This window comes from Vitis riparia, chromosome 16 (assembly GCF_004353265.1).
Source record: "Vitis riparia cultivar Riparia Gloire de Montpellier isolate 1030 chromosome 16, EGFV_Vit.rip_1.0, whole genome shotgun sequence".
NCBI classification, from domain to species: domain Eukaryota; kingdom Viridiplantae; phylum Streptophyta; class Magnoliopsida; order Vitales; family Vitaceae; genus Vitis; species Vitis riparia.
The window spans coordinates 22,365,381-22,380,285 of NC_048446.1; the positions used below are offsets into that span (position 1 = coordinate 22,365,381).

The following is a 14,905-nucleotide window of genomic DNA, read 5'->3' on the forward strand; positions in this document are numbered from 1 at the left end:
TATTTTACCGGAACATGAATGGTTTAGTAATTCCATGGCCTAGAAACTTGCAAAAGCCTACTCTTCAATGGCCATATAATTTATCAAAGCTTTGTGTGTAGTAATTATTTTAATTTTTTTTATATTTTCCATAGAACGACATAGGCCAATTTCTACCTATAGTGATACTCTATGTAACATGTTAACATTTCTACTTGATCAAGAAGCAACAAGACCATGGCTTCTTAATTATCATGCTTTTTACTTGACTGACTACATAGCTGGTGGGCTATAAAAGCACTGTATGGAATTATCACTCACTATAGCCTGGTTGATCATCCCATCGATCATCGTGGACCCTATTTCAACATTGATTGAAATCAAATGAACCACACAGAAAAATGTAAATTGTCTTAAAGAAATGCTATACTATAAATGATTAAAATCCTTGAGGCTTGTACAACCTATTGCCAATACAATCTTAGTGAAGAGCCTACCATTTTTTAATCATTTTAATAAAAAAATATTTCATCAAAGTCACCATCACAGTGAATGGATACATTATGAATAATATCTTGAAGCTATAAACAAAGAATTCCCCTAGTAAAATTGCATATAAAATGGGAAATTTTTCATAGGCTTCCAAAAGCAAAAATGTTAACATCAACATTTCTTCATGTTTGATGCATGTTATTTAACAAATTAAGAGTAAACTTGCTCTAGTGGTGCTTGTGATATTAGCCAGATCATGATATTTTAATAACTTATTAAAATTAAAAATAAAAATATCGATATATATATATATATATATATATATATATATATATTTCGATTTTATTTAAGTTTTAAGTCCACCAGGTCATTTGCACAAGGAAGATGATTACATATAGTGTACTTGGGACGCGTGTACTATTCCCATCCCGGGGTGAATGATCATAATTGTACCTCACCAGCCTGTGAAGGCAGAGGGGTCGACAAAGCCAGCTCATGCAGACAAAATAGTTAGCCATTGTGGGCCATCCGACCTAACGACAAACTTGATGATGAAACGAACCTGAACTCACTCATGCCACGTTTCCACATTTCATTGGGTTGACTTGTAAAACTCAAAAAGTTTGGTCTATTTAAAGGGGGTCACCTCAGCCTAGCCAATTAATACTCAATTCTGAGCTCGGACCCCATCACTCGCAGCTATGGCAGAGGTCTCTGTGCCCTTAATCTCTTTACTCCCTTCACACCCATTTGATTTTTTCATCTGAATTTCACATTTTCTCGCTTATCATTCTGGAGCTTCATCAATATAATCTGTAAAGTTTAGATTTCCACAAAGTCCTCTCCTTTTAAGCATGCTTATCCTCTTCTAGAGCTTGAGTGCAACACTTCAGATGCTTTTTTAGTTGATCATAACACTTGAATGCGTGATCTTAAAATCCTATTAGCTAGGTTGTGTTCAGGGCATTGGGGCTCATTAGTGGAAGTTAAGATTCAAAACACCACTCTATAGTTCTTAATTGGTTGTTAAATGCTTTGATCAACTTTCTCCTAGTGTTTGATTTTTCTATAGCATTGAATATCATAGTCAGTATTAAATTATGAGGGTGAATGGGTACATGAACTCAACTTGCCCACAATGTTTGATTTTTCTATAGCATTAAGTATCATAGTTAGTATTGAAGAATGAGGGTGACTAGGTCAACTTGTCCACAATGTTTGATTTTTCTATATATAATGTTCTATAGCTAGTCAAGAATGACCAGCTATCAAATTACAAGACATACCCACATGCTTGTGAAAAGAGGAGGTCCTTGCAAGTTGTTATCCTATTTAATAGGTGAAGGATTAGAATTACTGAAAATAATTGTCTTAAGTATGTGTGTATGTATTTTTTTTTATTAAATTAAATACATGTTTTAGACATTGTTACTAAATATTGGATTAAAACATGAATTTCCTAAGTAATTAAAATGACTACTCTTGAGCTTGAATTCCATTCTTTCTCATTTTAGCAAAATAAATAAATAAAATCCTTTTTATAGATGATAATTGCTGCAAATTGTTAAATTGTTGGAAGAGGCATATTATAGGGTTTTGCTTTGATATTTTGGTGCTACTAAATAGATTGAACCAATTTAGTAGGCTTTTACACTCTCCACATAAGACAATTATATGTTATTTAATGGGGATTGTGGATGGAAATTTCACTTGAAGGCATGATGAAAGTTTTTTTTTTTTCTTCAAAGAACTAACACAACTAAAGTTGATCACAAAAGCAAATCCATAAATGTATTAATATCAAATCTGAAATTTCAAAAGAAGGGAAAAAAATAACAAAGAAAAAAAACTTATATTTGATATAAGTATATAATATAATTGATTTTTATGAATTTCTAAACTTCCAATCTAGTATAATAGGTTATATCTTATCTATACACCTTTCTCCATGGAATATTAGGTACCAATAAATTCTATTGGATCATGTTTCCATATCTACTTCAAGTCATATTTATGCTTGGACATCCTCGGATAGACTTATGCCAATGCAAAGCAAATGGACTAGCAAAATTTCTTAGCCATTGCATTACGAATCTTATCATCTTTTTTGGATTCTAGTTATGACAATGAATAGCATTTGACACTCAGCCTCTCAAACTTGACAAGTCCTTGTGGGACCAATGAGGAAAGAAATTGATTCATGCATCATTTATCGTAGGGGACTACAACTTGGAACCATGAGAGATCATTTTTTGTTTGTAGTTGTATATCTTTCTCTATGCATCCACCTTCAAACTTTCAAATAATTCTCCTTTGGTGAGTTTAGATTGTTATTTTGTCTTTGTGGAATTTGCTACTACATTTCTAGTGAAACCTAACTTGGTATCCCCTGCATTTTTCTAATTTGAAAAAAGTATGCATTTATTGACTAATGTAAGGCTCTCCAAAATCTAATTTTGATTTTGTTTATTTCTTCATGAATCATATCATTAGTTTTTCTTATGAATTTTCTCTTAAGAATAAGGAAATTAGTAACTCTCTAAAAGTACCTCATTCTTAATAAGAAATTAACGGTAAAAAGGAAATGGATGTTGTAAGCCTCAATTTCTCAAATAAGATTTGTTTAATTTATCTTAAAACTAAATGAATTTTAATGTCCAAAATGTACTAATCAAATAGACAAAACAATACTATGCACACACACACACACACACACACACACACACACACACACACACACACACACACACACACACACACATATATATATATATATATATATATATATATATATAATTTCTACAAGAATATGGGTGACATTGTTTTCAAAAGAATTATTAAGAAAGACCCCTACGGGAAGGTGTCAATATAGAAACATTAAACATTGTAGGGTAGTTGATGTATCTCACAAGGATTGAAAGGAGGGTGGAAAAGCTTGATTGATGCTTTCTTATTTTCCATGGAAAAACAAGCTTTGAAATTTCCTCACAAAATTTATAAGGAAAGAACAATGTCCAAAATGTGCCAATCAAACAGACTAAATACTATGGAGATAACCAATATAAATACACACACATATATATTGTTTTCCACAAGAAGATGAGTGTCATCATTTTCAAATGAATTATTAAGAAAGACCTTGTAAGAAGGTGTCAATATGGAAACATTAAAAATTGTGGGATAGTTGATGCATCTTACAAGGATTGAAAGGATGGTAGAAAAACTTGATTGATGGTTAGATGATTTCTTATTTTTTGTGGAAAAATTGGCTATCAAATTTCCCCATAAAATTTGAGGGAGGAATAATGTCCAAAATATGCCAATCAAATAGACTAAATAGTGTGAAGTTAACCAATATACATACACACACACACATATATATTGTTTTCCATAAGAAGATGAGTGCCATCATTTTCAAAAGACTTGTATATATTGTTTTCCATAAGAAAAATGGGTGTCATCATTTTCAAAAGAATTATTAAGAAGGACTCTGTAGGATGGTGTCAATATGGAAACATTAAACATTGTGGGATAGTTGATGCATCTTACAAGGATTGAAATGAGGATGGAAAAGTTTGACTGATAGTTAAATGATTTCTTATTTTTCATGGAAAAATTGGCTTTGAAATTTCCCCATAAATTTATGAGGGAAGAATAATGTCCAAAATATGCCAATCAAATAGACTAAACACTGTGGAGTTAACCAATATATATACATACACATATATATATATATATATATATATTATTCCACAAGAAGATGAGTGTCATCATTTTCGAAAGACTATATATATATATATATATATATAATATATATATATATATATATATATATATATATATATATATATATTGTTTTCCACAAGAAAATGGGTATCATTGTTTTCCATGAAAAATAAGAAATCATTTAACTATTAGTCAAGCTTTTCCACTCTCCTTTCAATTCTTGTAAGATGCATCAACTATCCCACAATGTTTAATGTTTCCATATTGACACCTTCCTACAGGGTCTTAATAATTCTTTTGAAAACGATGATACCCATTTTCTTGAGGAAACCAATATATATATATATATCAATATGGAAACATTAAACATTGTGGGATAGTTGATGCATCTTACAAGGATTGAAAGGAGGATGGAAAAGCTTGACTAATAGTTAAATGATTTCTTATTTTTCATGGGAAAACTGGCTTTGAAATTTCCCCATAAATTTATAAGGGAGGAATAATGTCCAAAATATGTCAATCAAATAGACTAAGCACTGTGGAGTTAACCAATACACACACACACACACACACACATATATTGTTTTCCACAAGAAGATGAGTGTCATCATTTTCAAAAGACTTATTGAGAAAGACCCTACGGGAAAGTGTCAATATAGAAACATTAAACATTGTAGGGTAGTTGATGTATATTACAAGGATTGAAAGGAGGATGGAAAAGCTTGATTGATGGTTAGATGGTTTCTTATTTTCCATGGAAAAATTGGCTTTAAAATTTTGTCAAAAAATTTATGAGTGAGGAATAATGTCCAAAATGTGCCAATCAAATAGACTAAAGATTGTGGAGATAATCAATATATACATATATATACACATATATATTGTTTTCCACAAGAAGATGGGTGTCATCATTTTCAAAAGAATTATTAAGAAGGACCCTATAGGAAAGTGTCAACATGGAAACATTAAACATTGTGGGATAGTTTGATGCATTTTACAAGGATTGAAAGAATGGTGGAAAAACTTGACTGATGGTTAGATGATTTCTTATTTTTCATGAAAAACCTAGCATTGAAATTTTCCCATAAAATTTATGAGGGAGGAATAATGTCCAAAATATGCCAATCAAATAGACTAAACATCGTGGGAGTTAACCAATATATACACATATAAATTGGTTCCCATAAGAAGATGAGTGTCATCGTTTTCAAAAGAATTATTGAGAAGGACCCTATGCGAAGGTTTCAATATAAAAACATTACACATTGTGAGGTAGTTGATGTATCTTACAAGGATTGAAATGATGGTGGAAAAGCTTGATTGATGGTTAGATGGTTTCTTATTTTCCATGGAAAACATGGCTTTGAAATTTCCTCACAAAATTTATGAGGAAGGGATAATGTCCAAAATGTGCCAATTAGATAGACTAAAGATTGTGGAGATAACCAATGCATATATTACACATATATATAATGTTTTCCACAAGAAGATTGGTGTCATCATTTTCAATAGAATTATTAAGAAGGACCTTGTAGGAAGGTGTCAATATGGAAACATTAAACATTGTGGGATAGTTGATGGATCTTACAAGGATTGAAAGGATGGTGGAAAAGTTTGACTGATGGTTAGATGATTTCTTATTTTTCGTGGAAAAACTGGCTTTCAAATTTCCCCATAAAATTTATGAGGGAGGAATAATGTCCAAAATATGCTCATCAAATAGACTAAACATTGTGGAGTTAACCAATATATATATATACACACACACACATATATATTGTTTTCCACAAGAAGATGAGTGTCATCATTTTCAAAAGAATTATTGAGAAGGACCTTGTGGGAAGGTGACAATATGGAAACATTAAACATTGTGGGATAGTTGATGCATCTTACAATGATTGAAAGGAGGGTGGAAAAGCTTGTTTGATGGTTAGATGATTTCTTATTTTTCATTGAAAACCTGGCTTTGAAATTTTCCTATAAAATTTATGAGGGAGGAATAATGTCCAAAATATGCCAATCTAATAGACTAAACATTGTGGAGTTAACCAATATATTTATACACACTTACATATATATTGTTTTCCATAAGAAGATGAGTGCCATCATTTTCAAAAGAATTATTGAGAAGAACCCTATGGGAAGGTGTCAATATAGAAACATTAAATATTGTAGGGTAGTTAATGTATTTTACAAGGATTGAAAGGAGGGTGGAAAAACTTGATTGATGGTTAGATGGTTTCTTATTTTCCATGGAAAATTTGGCTTTGAAATTTCCTCATAGGATGTATGTGGGAGGAATAATGTCCAAAATGTGCCAATCAAACAGACTAAAGATTGTGGATATATATATATATATATATTGTTTTCCCTAAGAAGATGGGTGTCATTGTTTTCAAAAGAATTATTAAGAAGGACCTTGTGGGAAGGTGACAATATGGAAACATTAAACATTGTGGGATAGTTGATGCATCTTACAATGATTGAAAGGAGGGTGGAAAAGCTTGTTTGATGGTTAGATGATTTCTTATTTTTCATTGAAAACCTGGCTTTGAAATTTTCCTATAAAATTTATGAGGGAGGAATAATGTCCAAAATATGCCAATCTAATAGACTAAACATTGTGGAGTTAACCAATATATTTATACACACTTACATATATATTGTTTTCCATAAGAAGATGAGTGCCATCATTTTCAAAAGAATTATTGAGAAGAACCCTATGGGAAGGTGTCAATATAGAAACATTAAATATTGTAGGGTAGTTAATGTATTTTACAAGGATTGAAAGGAGGGTGGAAAAACTTGATTGATGGTTAGATGGTTTCTTATTTTCCATGGAAAATTTGGCTTTGAAATTTCCTCATAGGATGTATGTGGGAGGAATAATGTCCAAAATGTGCCAATCAAACAGACTAAAGATTGTGGATATATATATATATATATATTGTTTTCCCTAAGAAGATGGGTGTCATTGTTTTCAAAAGAATTATTAAGAAGGACCCTATAGGAAGTTGTCAATATGGAAACATTAAACATTGTGGGATAGTTGATGCATCTTATAAGGATTGAAATGAGGGTGGAAAAGCTTGATTGATGGTTAGATGATTTTTTTTGTTTTTGATGGAAGAATTGGCTTTGAACTTTCCTTATAAAATTTATGAGGGAGGAATAATGTCCAAATGTGCCAATCAAATAGACTAAACATTGTGGTGTTAACCAATATTTACACATATATATTGTTTTCCACAAGAAGATGAGTGTCATCATTTTCAAAGGAATTATTGAGAAGGACCCTATGGGAAGGTGTCAATATAAAAACATTAAACATTGTGGGGTAGTTGATGTTATGATTTTTTGTTTTTGATAGAAGAACTGGCTTTGAAACTTCCCTATAAAATTTATGAGGAAGGAATAATGTCCAAATGTGCCAATCACATAGACTAAACACTTATATATATATAAGAAGATGAGTGTCATCATTTTCAAAGGAATTATTGAGGACCCTATGGGAAGGTTTCAATATAGAAACATTAAAAATTGTGGGGTAGTTGATGTTTCTTACAAGGATTGAAAGGAGGATAGAAAAGCTTGACTAGTGGTTAGATGGTTTCTTATTTTTGATGGAAAAACTGGCTTTGAAATTTCCCCACAAAATTTGTGAAAATGATATTGTCTAGGAGGGTTTCATTTAGAAACATTAAACATTGCAGGATACCAACAAACTCTTAACTAAATTCATATAGAGCTTGACTAATTCTATAATTATTCTTTTTTTCCACGATTCAAAACAATTAATGGGAAGGCCATAAAAAATATCAAACATATAGAAGACAATTTGAAAGTACAATTAAGGAACAAACAAATTTACTAATTTATTTTATTATTTTCTTCAATTGTAACATGCATAGAAGAATAAATACATGAGAAAATATACATAGAACACTAATTCTACTATTTTTCTACTTTTATTTCTTTCAAGGTATCAAAGCCATTTGGCTCATACCCTTTAAAATTTCTTAACAACATATTTAAGTTTCTTTTCTTTCACTCTCTCCTTTTCAATTAATAGTGTTTCTCATCTCATTTTTATTGAGTTGGATATCAAGGATAAGGTTTCCCAGAAACATTCATGTATCCAAATACATACCTTGATACGGTATAATATGATGCTTTATGCGAGCGTCATCATATGTCTTTCCTACGGCTTAAAAAGTTGTCATTGTTTCCTTATTCCTTGTGGTGGTTTCTACAAGTTCTTTGTAGTGATGACTTACTAGTTGTTGTTATTGAATTAAAGCATACCCATCTAAGCCCACCCAAGACTCTAAGGGAGAAGAAATAACAAAACCATAATTTATAATCTTAAATATAAGTAGGATTATAGTACATTCTTCGTTATCTTAAGAGCACTATATTTGAGACTTATTTCTTCCTAAAGATATCTTGTAGTTGTAGGTCTAATTAGGATGAACTTTATTCTTTCTAAAGAGGCTTAAAGTGCATTTGGTAGTGATTATAGGAAGCACTTTTAGTTTTTTTAAAACTTGAAAATTTTTATTTTTCAAGTGTTAGAATGACTAAAAACGTTTCCTAGAATCATTGCCAAACAAGCTCTTAGAATGCGTTTGACAGTATTTTTACTCAAAGTGTTTTTAGTGAAAGTGTTTTATCTAGAAGTGATTTTATGAGAATCACTTATCAACCGTTTCATTAAAAAACACTACAAATAATTTTTCAGATTTTTAAAATTATTTCATAAATTTTGTCAAACACTTATTATTATTATTTTTTTTCAAAAACACTTTTCGTGCTAAAAGCACTTGCTAAAATTATTACCAAACAGACTTTTAATGTTGTTTCATAGCACATGCTGTGGCTAAATTATATTGGATATATTGGAATGCTATAGAACGATCTATGTATATATTCTTATCCTCTTCTATTTGTACCCAATCTCAAATGCAGCACATTAATAATATTGATTCCCATTTATTGGAGAAGAGGTTCTATATGCTGACATTTATGCCAAATGCATATCAACTGTTGATCAAGTCACCTATATTTTTATGAAATGCCTTATTTTCTATCCGTTTACTTGAGAAGGCTCTTCAGGAAGTAGTAGCAGACAGAATACATGATCCTAAGTCAAGGGGGTTAAATTAAAAATCCTAAATGCCTTAATTTCTATCCATTTACTTGAGGAGACTCTTAAGGAAGAATTACCAGACTGAATACATGATCCTAATTAAGTTAAGGGGCCGGGTTATATTAAACAATCCCAATGACATAACATCTGACTTATCAATTCTACGAATGGATCAACAAGTCTATAGAGACTTAATTTATGAATTCCTTTTATTACTTTCTTCCCTTGTGTGGATCTTCTCACTTGTATTTTACATAGAAATTAAGAATCCTTGTATACTCTGTCATGGTTGGTTATAAAAAAATGGAAGTATATATATGTGTGAATAGAAAGTCACCAGTAATCGTTAGTTTTTCTTTTATGCACCTGTAAGAGATAATAATAAACTTAGGTGGTGTTCTTGGACTGAAGCCTAGGACTTTGTGTTCCTTCCCATGGTTCCCACAGGGCTCTTTTTTTTTTGGGTCTTTGATGTTTCCATATCAAGATACAAATAGATAAAATGAAATTATGTCAAAATTTCCGTTTCCATATCAGGGTGCAAAGGAGTATGGCATGGGCTAATATCCTCTGTCGTAATTTCTCCTTGAAAAATGATATAGGATATTGTGTAGAACGTACCTTTTTCTGGCTTCTTTATGCACTCAATTTCAGATTACATGCCATTACTCATCTTCAGCCTGAATTTCCTACCTTCTGCTTCACAATTTCCACACACAGGTTTTGACCAATTCATGGAAAATCTAGATTCCCCATATTCTATATTTAATAGGAGTGAAGCTTTGGAAATCTAGAAGGCAAAATATATTCATAAATAAATTAAAATAGACATTGCTCATAGATACATACTGGAATACAATGTATGGTATTATCGGCATAATTCATGTAGTATTATGGTCCTATCACATCTAGCACATTTCACATGTCTAAAGATAAAAGAAATAGAGTCCTATAAATATAAGGACCAACTTACTTTTAGTGTCAAGAAAATTGACTCGATGGTTTTATTTGAAAAGTCATATTCAATAAATAAAGCATCAAAATTGACCACATGTACAATGGTCCACATAAATTATTGAAGGAGTGTGAGTTGTAGGAGACCATTTTAAAATTTTGAATATTTATTTACTCCTACAATTTTATGCTCATAATGAATTATAGTAATAGACATATACCAAGGAAAGGTTTGAGCTCTCAAATTGTTGCTTCTTTGTTAATTCTCTCTCTATTAAAATGCAACTTTTGATTTGAGAGCCTGATTTAAAGTGCGAAGGGTAAGATCAAAGTCCTAATTAAATTTCAACAAGGAGTAGAAATCTATGAATGGAGAAATCAAAGTGTCCATTAATTTGAAGAACCATATATGGAATGGTGCAATCCAATGTCCAAGAATGTAATTGTAACCTTTGGAGGGCCCAAGGACACTTCTCTAACAAAAACTATATGGAATTACTTACAAAAGAAATGTTGTAATTGGCACTATTGATCCTTGAAAGCCTAGATTACTACTAGCAACAAGTTAAAACAAAATAACTTACCTGAACATCTACAACCCCAATAATTATTTTTGTAGAATAGTTGAAAAAAAAAATAGAACTTCAAAGGAAATCGAGGCTTTTCTTTTGATAATTTTAAGGGCAAGCAAGAACACTATTCAAACATCTAAAATGATATTTTATTACTTGCACATAACCTTACTTACAAGGAACCAAACTACTGCTTGAAGAAGAAACTTTATTTTATTACATACACTGATCTCATAGAAACCTTACACATAAAACACAATCACACATTATTATTGGATTACAAAATAAGCAACAGGATGGAGTAGAACTACCTTCCATTTAAGCTGATTGTACCCATGGAATTGGATGATGAAATTGGTACCTTTACCATGGATTGCTCATGATTCTCGATAGACCATAGAGTTGGCTTAGGAGGCATTTTCAATAGTTCAATCTCTCCTTCAAGCATCTCCAATGTTTTGCTCATTGAAGGACGATCCACAGGCTTCATTTGTACACACCATAGCGCAACTATCACCATTTTCCTTACATACTTTTTTTCATCCTTCGTGGCATCTCCCATTTCCATGTCCTCTCCTTGATCATATCTGTCATAAATCCATGATGGGAAATATATTTGACTTGAATGCTCTGCAAATGCATTCACATTCTTCCTTTTTCCCACCATTTCCAATAACAACATTCCAAAACTATAAACATCAGCCTTAAATGATACACCTCCAATGTTTTTGTAGAACAATTCAGGAGCAATGTAGCCCAAGGTTCCTCTAGCAGCAGTGACTGATACAATACTTTCATCTGTTGAGTATAATTTTGCAAGACCGAAATCTGAAACTTTTGGTGTGAAGTCTTCATCGAGAAGAATGTTGTGTGGCTTGATATCAAAATGAAGAATTTGCATATCACACCCTTGATGTAAGTATTCGATCCCACGTCCTACTCCAAGTGCAATCTTGTATAATCTTTCCCAACTCAAAGGAATGTTGTTGCTTTGATCAAGAAAAACAAACTTATCAAGAGATCCATTGGGCATGTAGTCATATATAAGGGCCCATTTTGATCTCTGTATGCAAAATCCAACAAGTCTCACCACATTAACATGATGAATTCTTCCAATTGTAGCAACTTCATTGATAAAATCTTGCCCATTAGCCTTTGACATAACCAACATTTTTACAGCTACAATGCGGCCACTTCGGAGTTTTCCTTTGTACACAGAGCCAAAACCTCCTTGACCCAATTTATGCTTAAAATTATAAGTCATCTTCTTTATGTCTGAATATGTGTATTTGATTGGTCGAAGATTTTGGTAGTTATGTAGGAATTCTTCAATATCATCATCTAATGATAAGTGTCTCCGTCGAAACTTGTAAATTAAATAGGCAAAGAGGCACAAAATACCAATCACAGCTCGTCCGATGATGATCATGACTACATATAAATCACATGTTAAAGATATGAAAAACGTCAGAGGAAGATTTATAATCATCTAACCACATTCAATCATCAAATGCAACAAATGAAAAGGTCATTTCACCTATATCTTAGGTTTTGGATTTCCACTCAAACATAGTTATGTGACTCTTTTTCTTTTGGGTGACAACATGATATACATAAAGGATGGAATAATCAATTGAGAAAATTTGTTTTGTTGTACAAAATTAAGGAATGAAATTAGATGCCAAATTCCAACTCTATTCTTCAATTTCCTTGCACTCTTAACAAATCTGGGAATAATTTGAAATCAAATACATCACAAATTTTTTAAAAAATAATAATAATTTTATTTGAAAGAAAATTTCTGAATTTCACAAATTGGAATTTCAATTTATGATTCATTTTGTACAAGCAAATGCATTGCCAAACTTGATTGTCGGCTTTTATCTTGAATGAAAGGATTCCAAAAGTGCCAAGCAAAAAGAGGTATAAGACGTGTGCAATTATATACTTATTGAGATCTGGAAGCCTTACCCATGAGTTGAAATATCAAGATTACCCCAGCTGCAAATACGAGAGGAACAAAAATTATTAAGTTCAAGAAAAGAAAGATTCATACATATGATAGATTTAAAAATAAGCAAGAAACAAATACAAGAGAAATATCATTACTGCTATTGGTTTTGGTTAAAAATTAGGAAGAGATGGATAGGATAGAAGAGAAAGGGTAATATTAATAATAATAATCATCATCATAGTTATTATTAGTTAAGTGGATGAAAAATCCAATCATTTATTATACTATTGATTAATTTAAATATATTTTCTTTATTCAGCTATGACCTCAGTCTCAAATGTCTTATAATATTTTTAAAATTTTTAGAAATTTATTATATATATTTAAATTAAAAATAAAATTAAGCACATACCACATACCGACTATTGTGGGATTGAATGTGTAATTTAGAATAACAGTTCTTTATTTCATTCATTTATCGTGAACTCCAAAAATAAATTATCATTTCATTTTATCATCAAATTAATAATTTTTTATTATTATTATAAAGAACTTCTCAAAGCCTTACCAATTATGTCTCCATCCCAAAGATATCCGAAGTCTGCAGGTTGAAATTCAGTAAATATGGTCAATGGTAAAAGTAGAAGAAGCTTTTGCATTTTGCTCTATGTGACTGCCAACTAGACAATGATATTAAGCAGCCCATAGGTACCATCTTGAAATTGATGGAATGAAAATAAAAAATAAAAATAAAAAATCTCTTTCTTTCTTCTACAACAAATGGAACTAATAAGCCTTACTTTCGATAAAGTAGTCCACGTGTAATGTATATCCTGTTAACAGAAAAACAACATAAATTGAATTTAACATGAGAAAGATAATAGAAGTAAAAATGAACATGAAAGATAATAAAAGTAAACTCCCAAAGTCTCACTGATATAGAGAAAGAACCATGTCAGAAAGTTCCGAGCTGCAAGATCAAACCAATTAAGCAAATATTATTAGTTATAAAATGTTGAAGCAAAATAAATACATGAATGGATAAAAATAAACATTGCTCATACATTTGGTGCACTGTACGGTATAATTGCTATAATTCCGCTTGCAGTATAGCCCTTTCACCTCGCATTCGCTTTTGCAGCGGAAGCTCAAAAAAATGAAAGATCAAGCCCCAGAAGCAGCACTTCTTGCAAATCTGACATTGAAAGATTGCCGGGCTTCAAGAATTGAGTAATAATAGTCCTGCTGATGGTGCATGAATACTTAATATCTCCCACTTCCATGGACTCGCCTCCGACTAGTGCATAAACATATGCTTGTGAGGAAGATGAAGTCGCATTGCAAGGAGTGATAGGAATGTAGCTGCCGTCACTTATTGGCTGGTCGCAATTCATTAAAACTGCTGTACTGGTCATTCCCTTCCACTCCAAATAATATGTACCGTAATCATTAATGGAGATTTCTCTTGTCAAGAAATAGAGAGGAGTTGAGAGACAGTTGCCCTTTTCGACCCCAGGATCCACTACCCGAATGGTATAGTGATCGTAGTTGATATCAGCAACATAGTATTTCTCACCCTCCCGGACGTTTACCATAGTACGATTGTTTTCGCAGACCAATTCATAGTCAGGATCACCACACCCAGATGGATCACCTTTCAATCGGAAAGGGTTGCTGATGTTTTGAATCTCTCCACAAGAAGAGGGTCTGCAAGTCTGGTTTCCATTAGCAGCACAAATTGCAAGCAAGAAAGTGTGGAAGAGGGCTAACGCCACAAATTTTACTTCTCTAAACATCTTAACATTGGAGAGAGATACGGAGTTGGAATTCTTCAGTTTTATGTTTAATTTAAGAGAGAGATATCAAATTATCCCCCAACAGGCTTGTGGTCCCAATTTTCCTGCAACTTGGAAAGAGTGTCAGATGAGCCTTATTGACTGTTATAGTCAACTATTTTGATTTTTCTATGTATGGATAACTTCACATTGAAGAAACGCATACCCACCCTTTGTTCATGATCAGGTTCAATCATTAGAGGCTTCTGAATTAGCATAATGAAAATGAAAATCAAGAATCACT

General features: G+C 31.8%; 2 protein-coding genes across 2 annotated transcripts; both read right to left on the reverse strand.

Annotated features, from left to right (window-relative positions):
- Positions 1–11,066: 11,066 nt before the first annotated feature.
- LOC117933612 (rust resistance kinase Lr10-like) lies at positions 11,067–13,750 on the reverse strand. Its single transcript, XM_034855065.1, has 4 exons — positions 13,627–13,750; positions 13,395–13,427; positions 12,844–12,873; positions 11,067–12,303 (listed from the first exon to the last, which is right to left on the reverse strand). Exons 1-4 carry the CDS (start codon positions 13,724–13,726, stop codon positions 11,180–11,182), a joined length of 1,287 nt encoding a protein of 428 aa, XP_034710956.1. The 5' UTR covers positions 13,727–13,750; the 3' UTR covers positions 11,067–11,179.
- Positions 13,725–14,633, reverse strand: LOC117933616 (LEAF RUST 10 DISEASE-RESISTANCE LOCUS RECEPTOR-LIKE PROTEIN KINASE-like 1.2). Its single transcript, XM_034855069.1, has 2 exons — positions 13,891–14,633; positions 13,725–13,796 (listed from the first exon to the last, which is right to left on the reverse strand). The coding sequence occupies exon 1, from the start codon at positions 14,620–14,622 to the stop codon at positions 13,975–13,977; it is 648 nt and encodes a 215-aa protein (XP_034710960.1). The 5' UTR covers positions 14,623–14,633; the 3' UTR covers positions 13,725–13,796; positions 13,891–13,974.
- Positions 14,634–14,905: the final 272 nt, after the last annotated feature.

What these genes read in the sequence shown, in the direction of transcription:
- LOC117933612 (XM_034855065.1), bottom strand. Translation starts at nt 13,726, where the DNA reads ATGTTCATTTTTACTTCTATTATCTTTCTCATGTTAAATTCAATTTAT. An exon ending in CGTGGACTACTTTATCGAAA is followed by an intron (nt 13,428 to 13,626) that starts GTAAGGCTTATT and finishes TTCAACCTGCAG; the next exon opens with ACTTCGGATATCTTTGGGAT. An exon ending in TTGGGATGGAGACATAATTG is followed by an intron (nt 12,874 to 13,394) that starts GTAAGGCTTTGA and finishes TCGTATTTGCAG; the next exon opens with CTGGGGTAATCTTGATATTT.
- LOC117933616 (XM_034855069.1), bottom strand. Translation starts at nt 14,622, where the DNA reads ATGTTTAGAGAAGTAAAATTTGTGGCGTTAGCCCTCTTCCACACTTTC.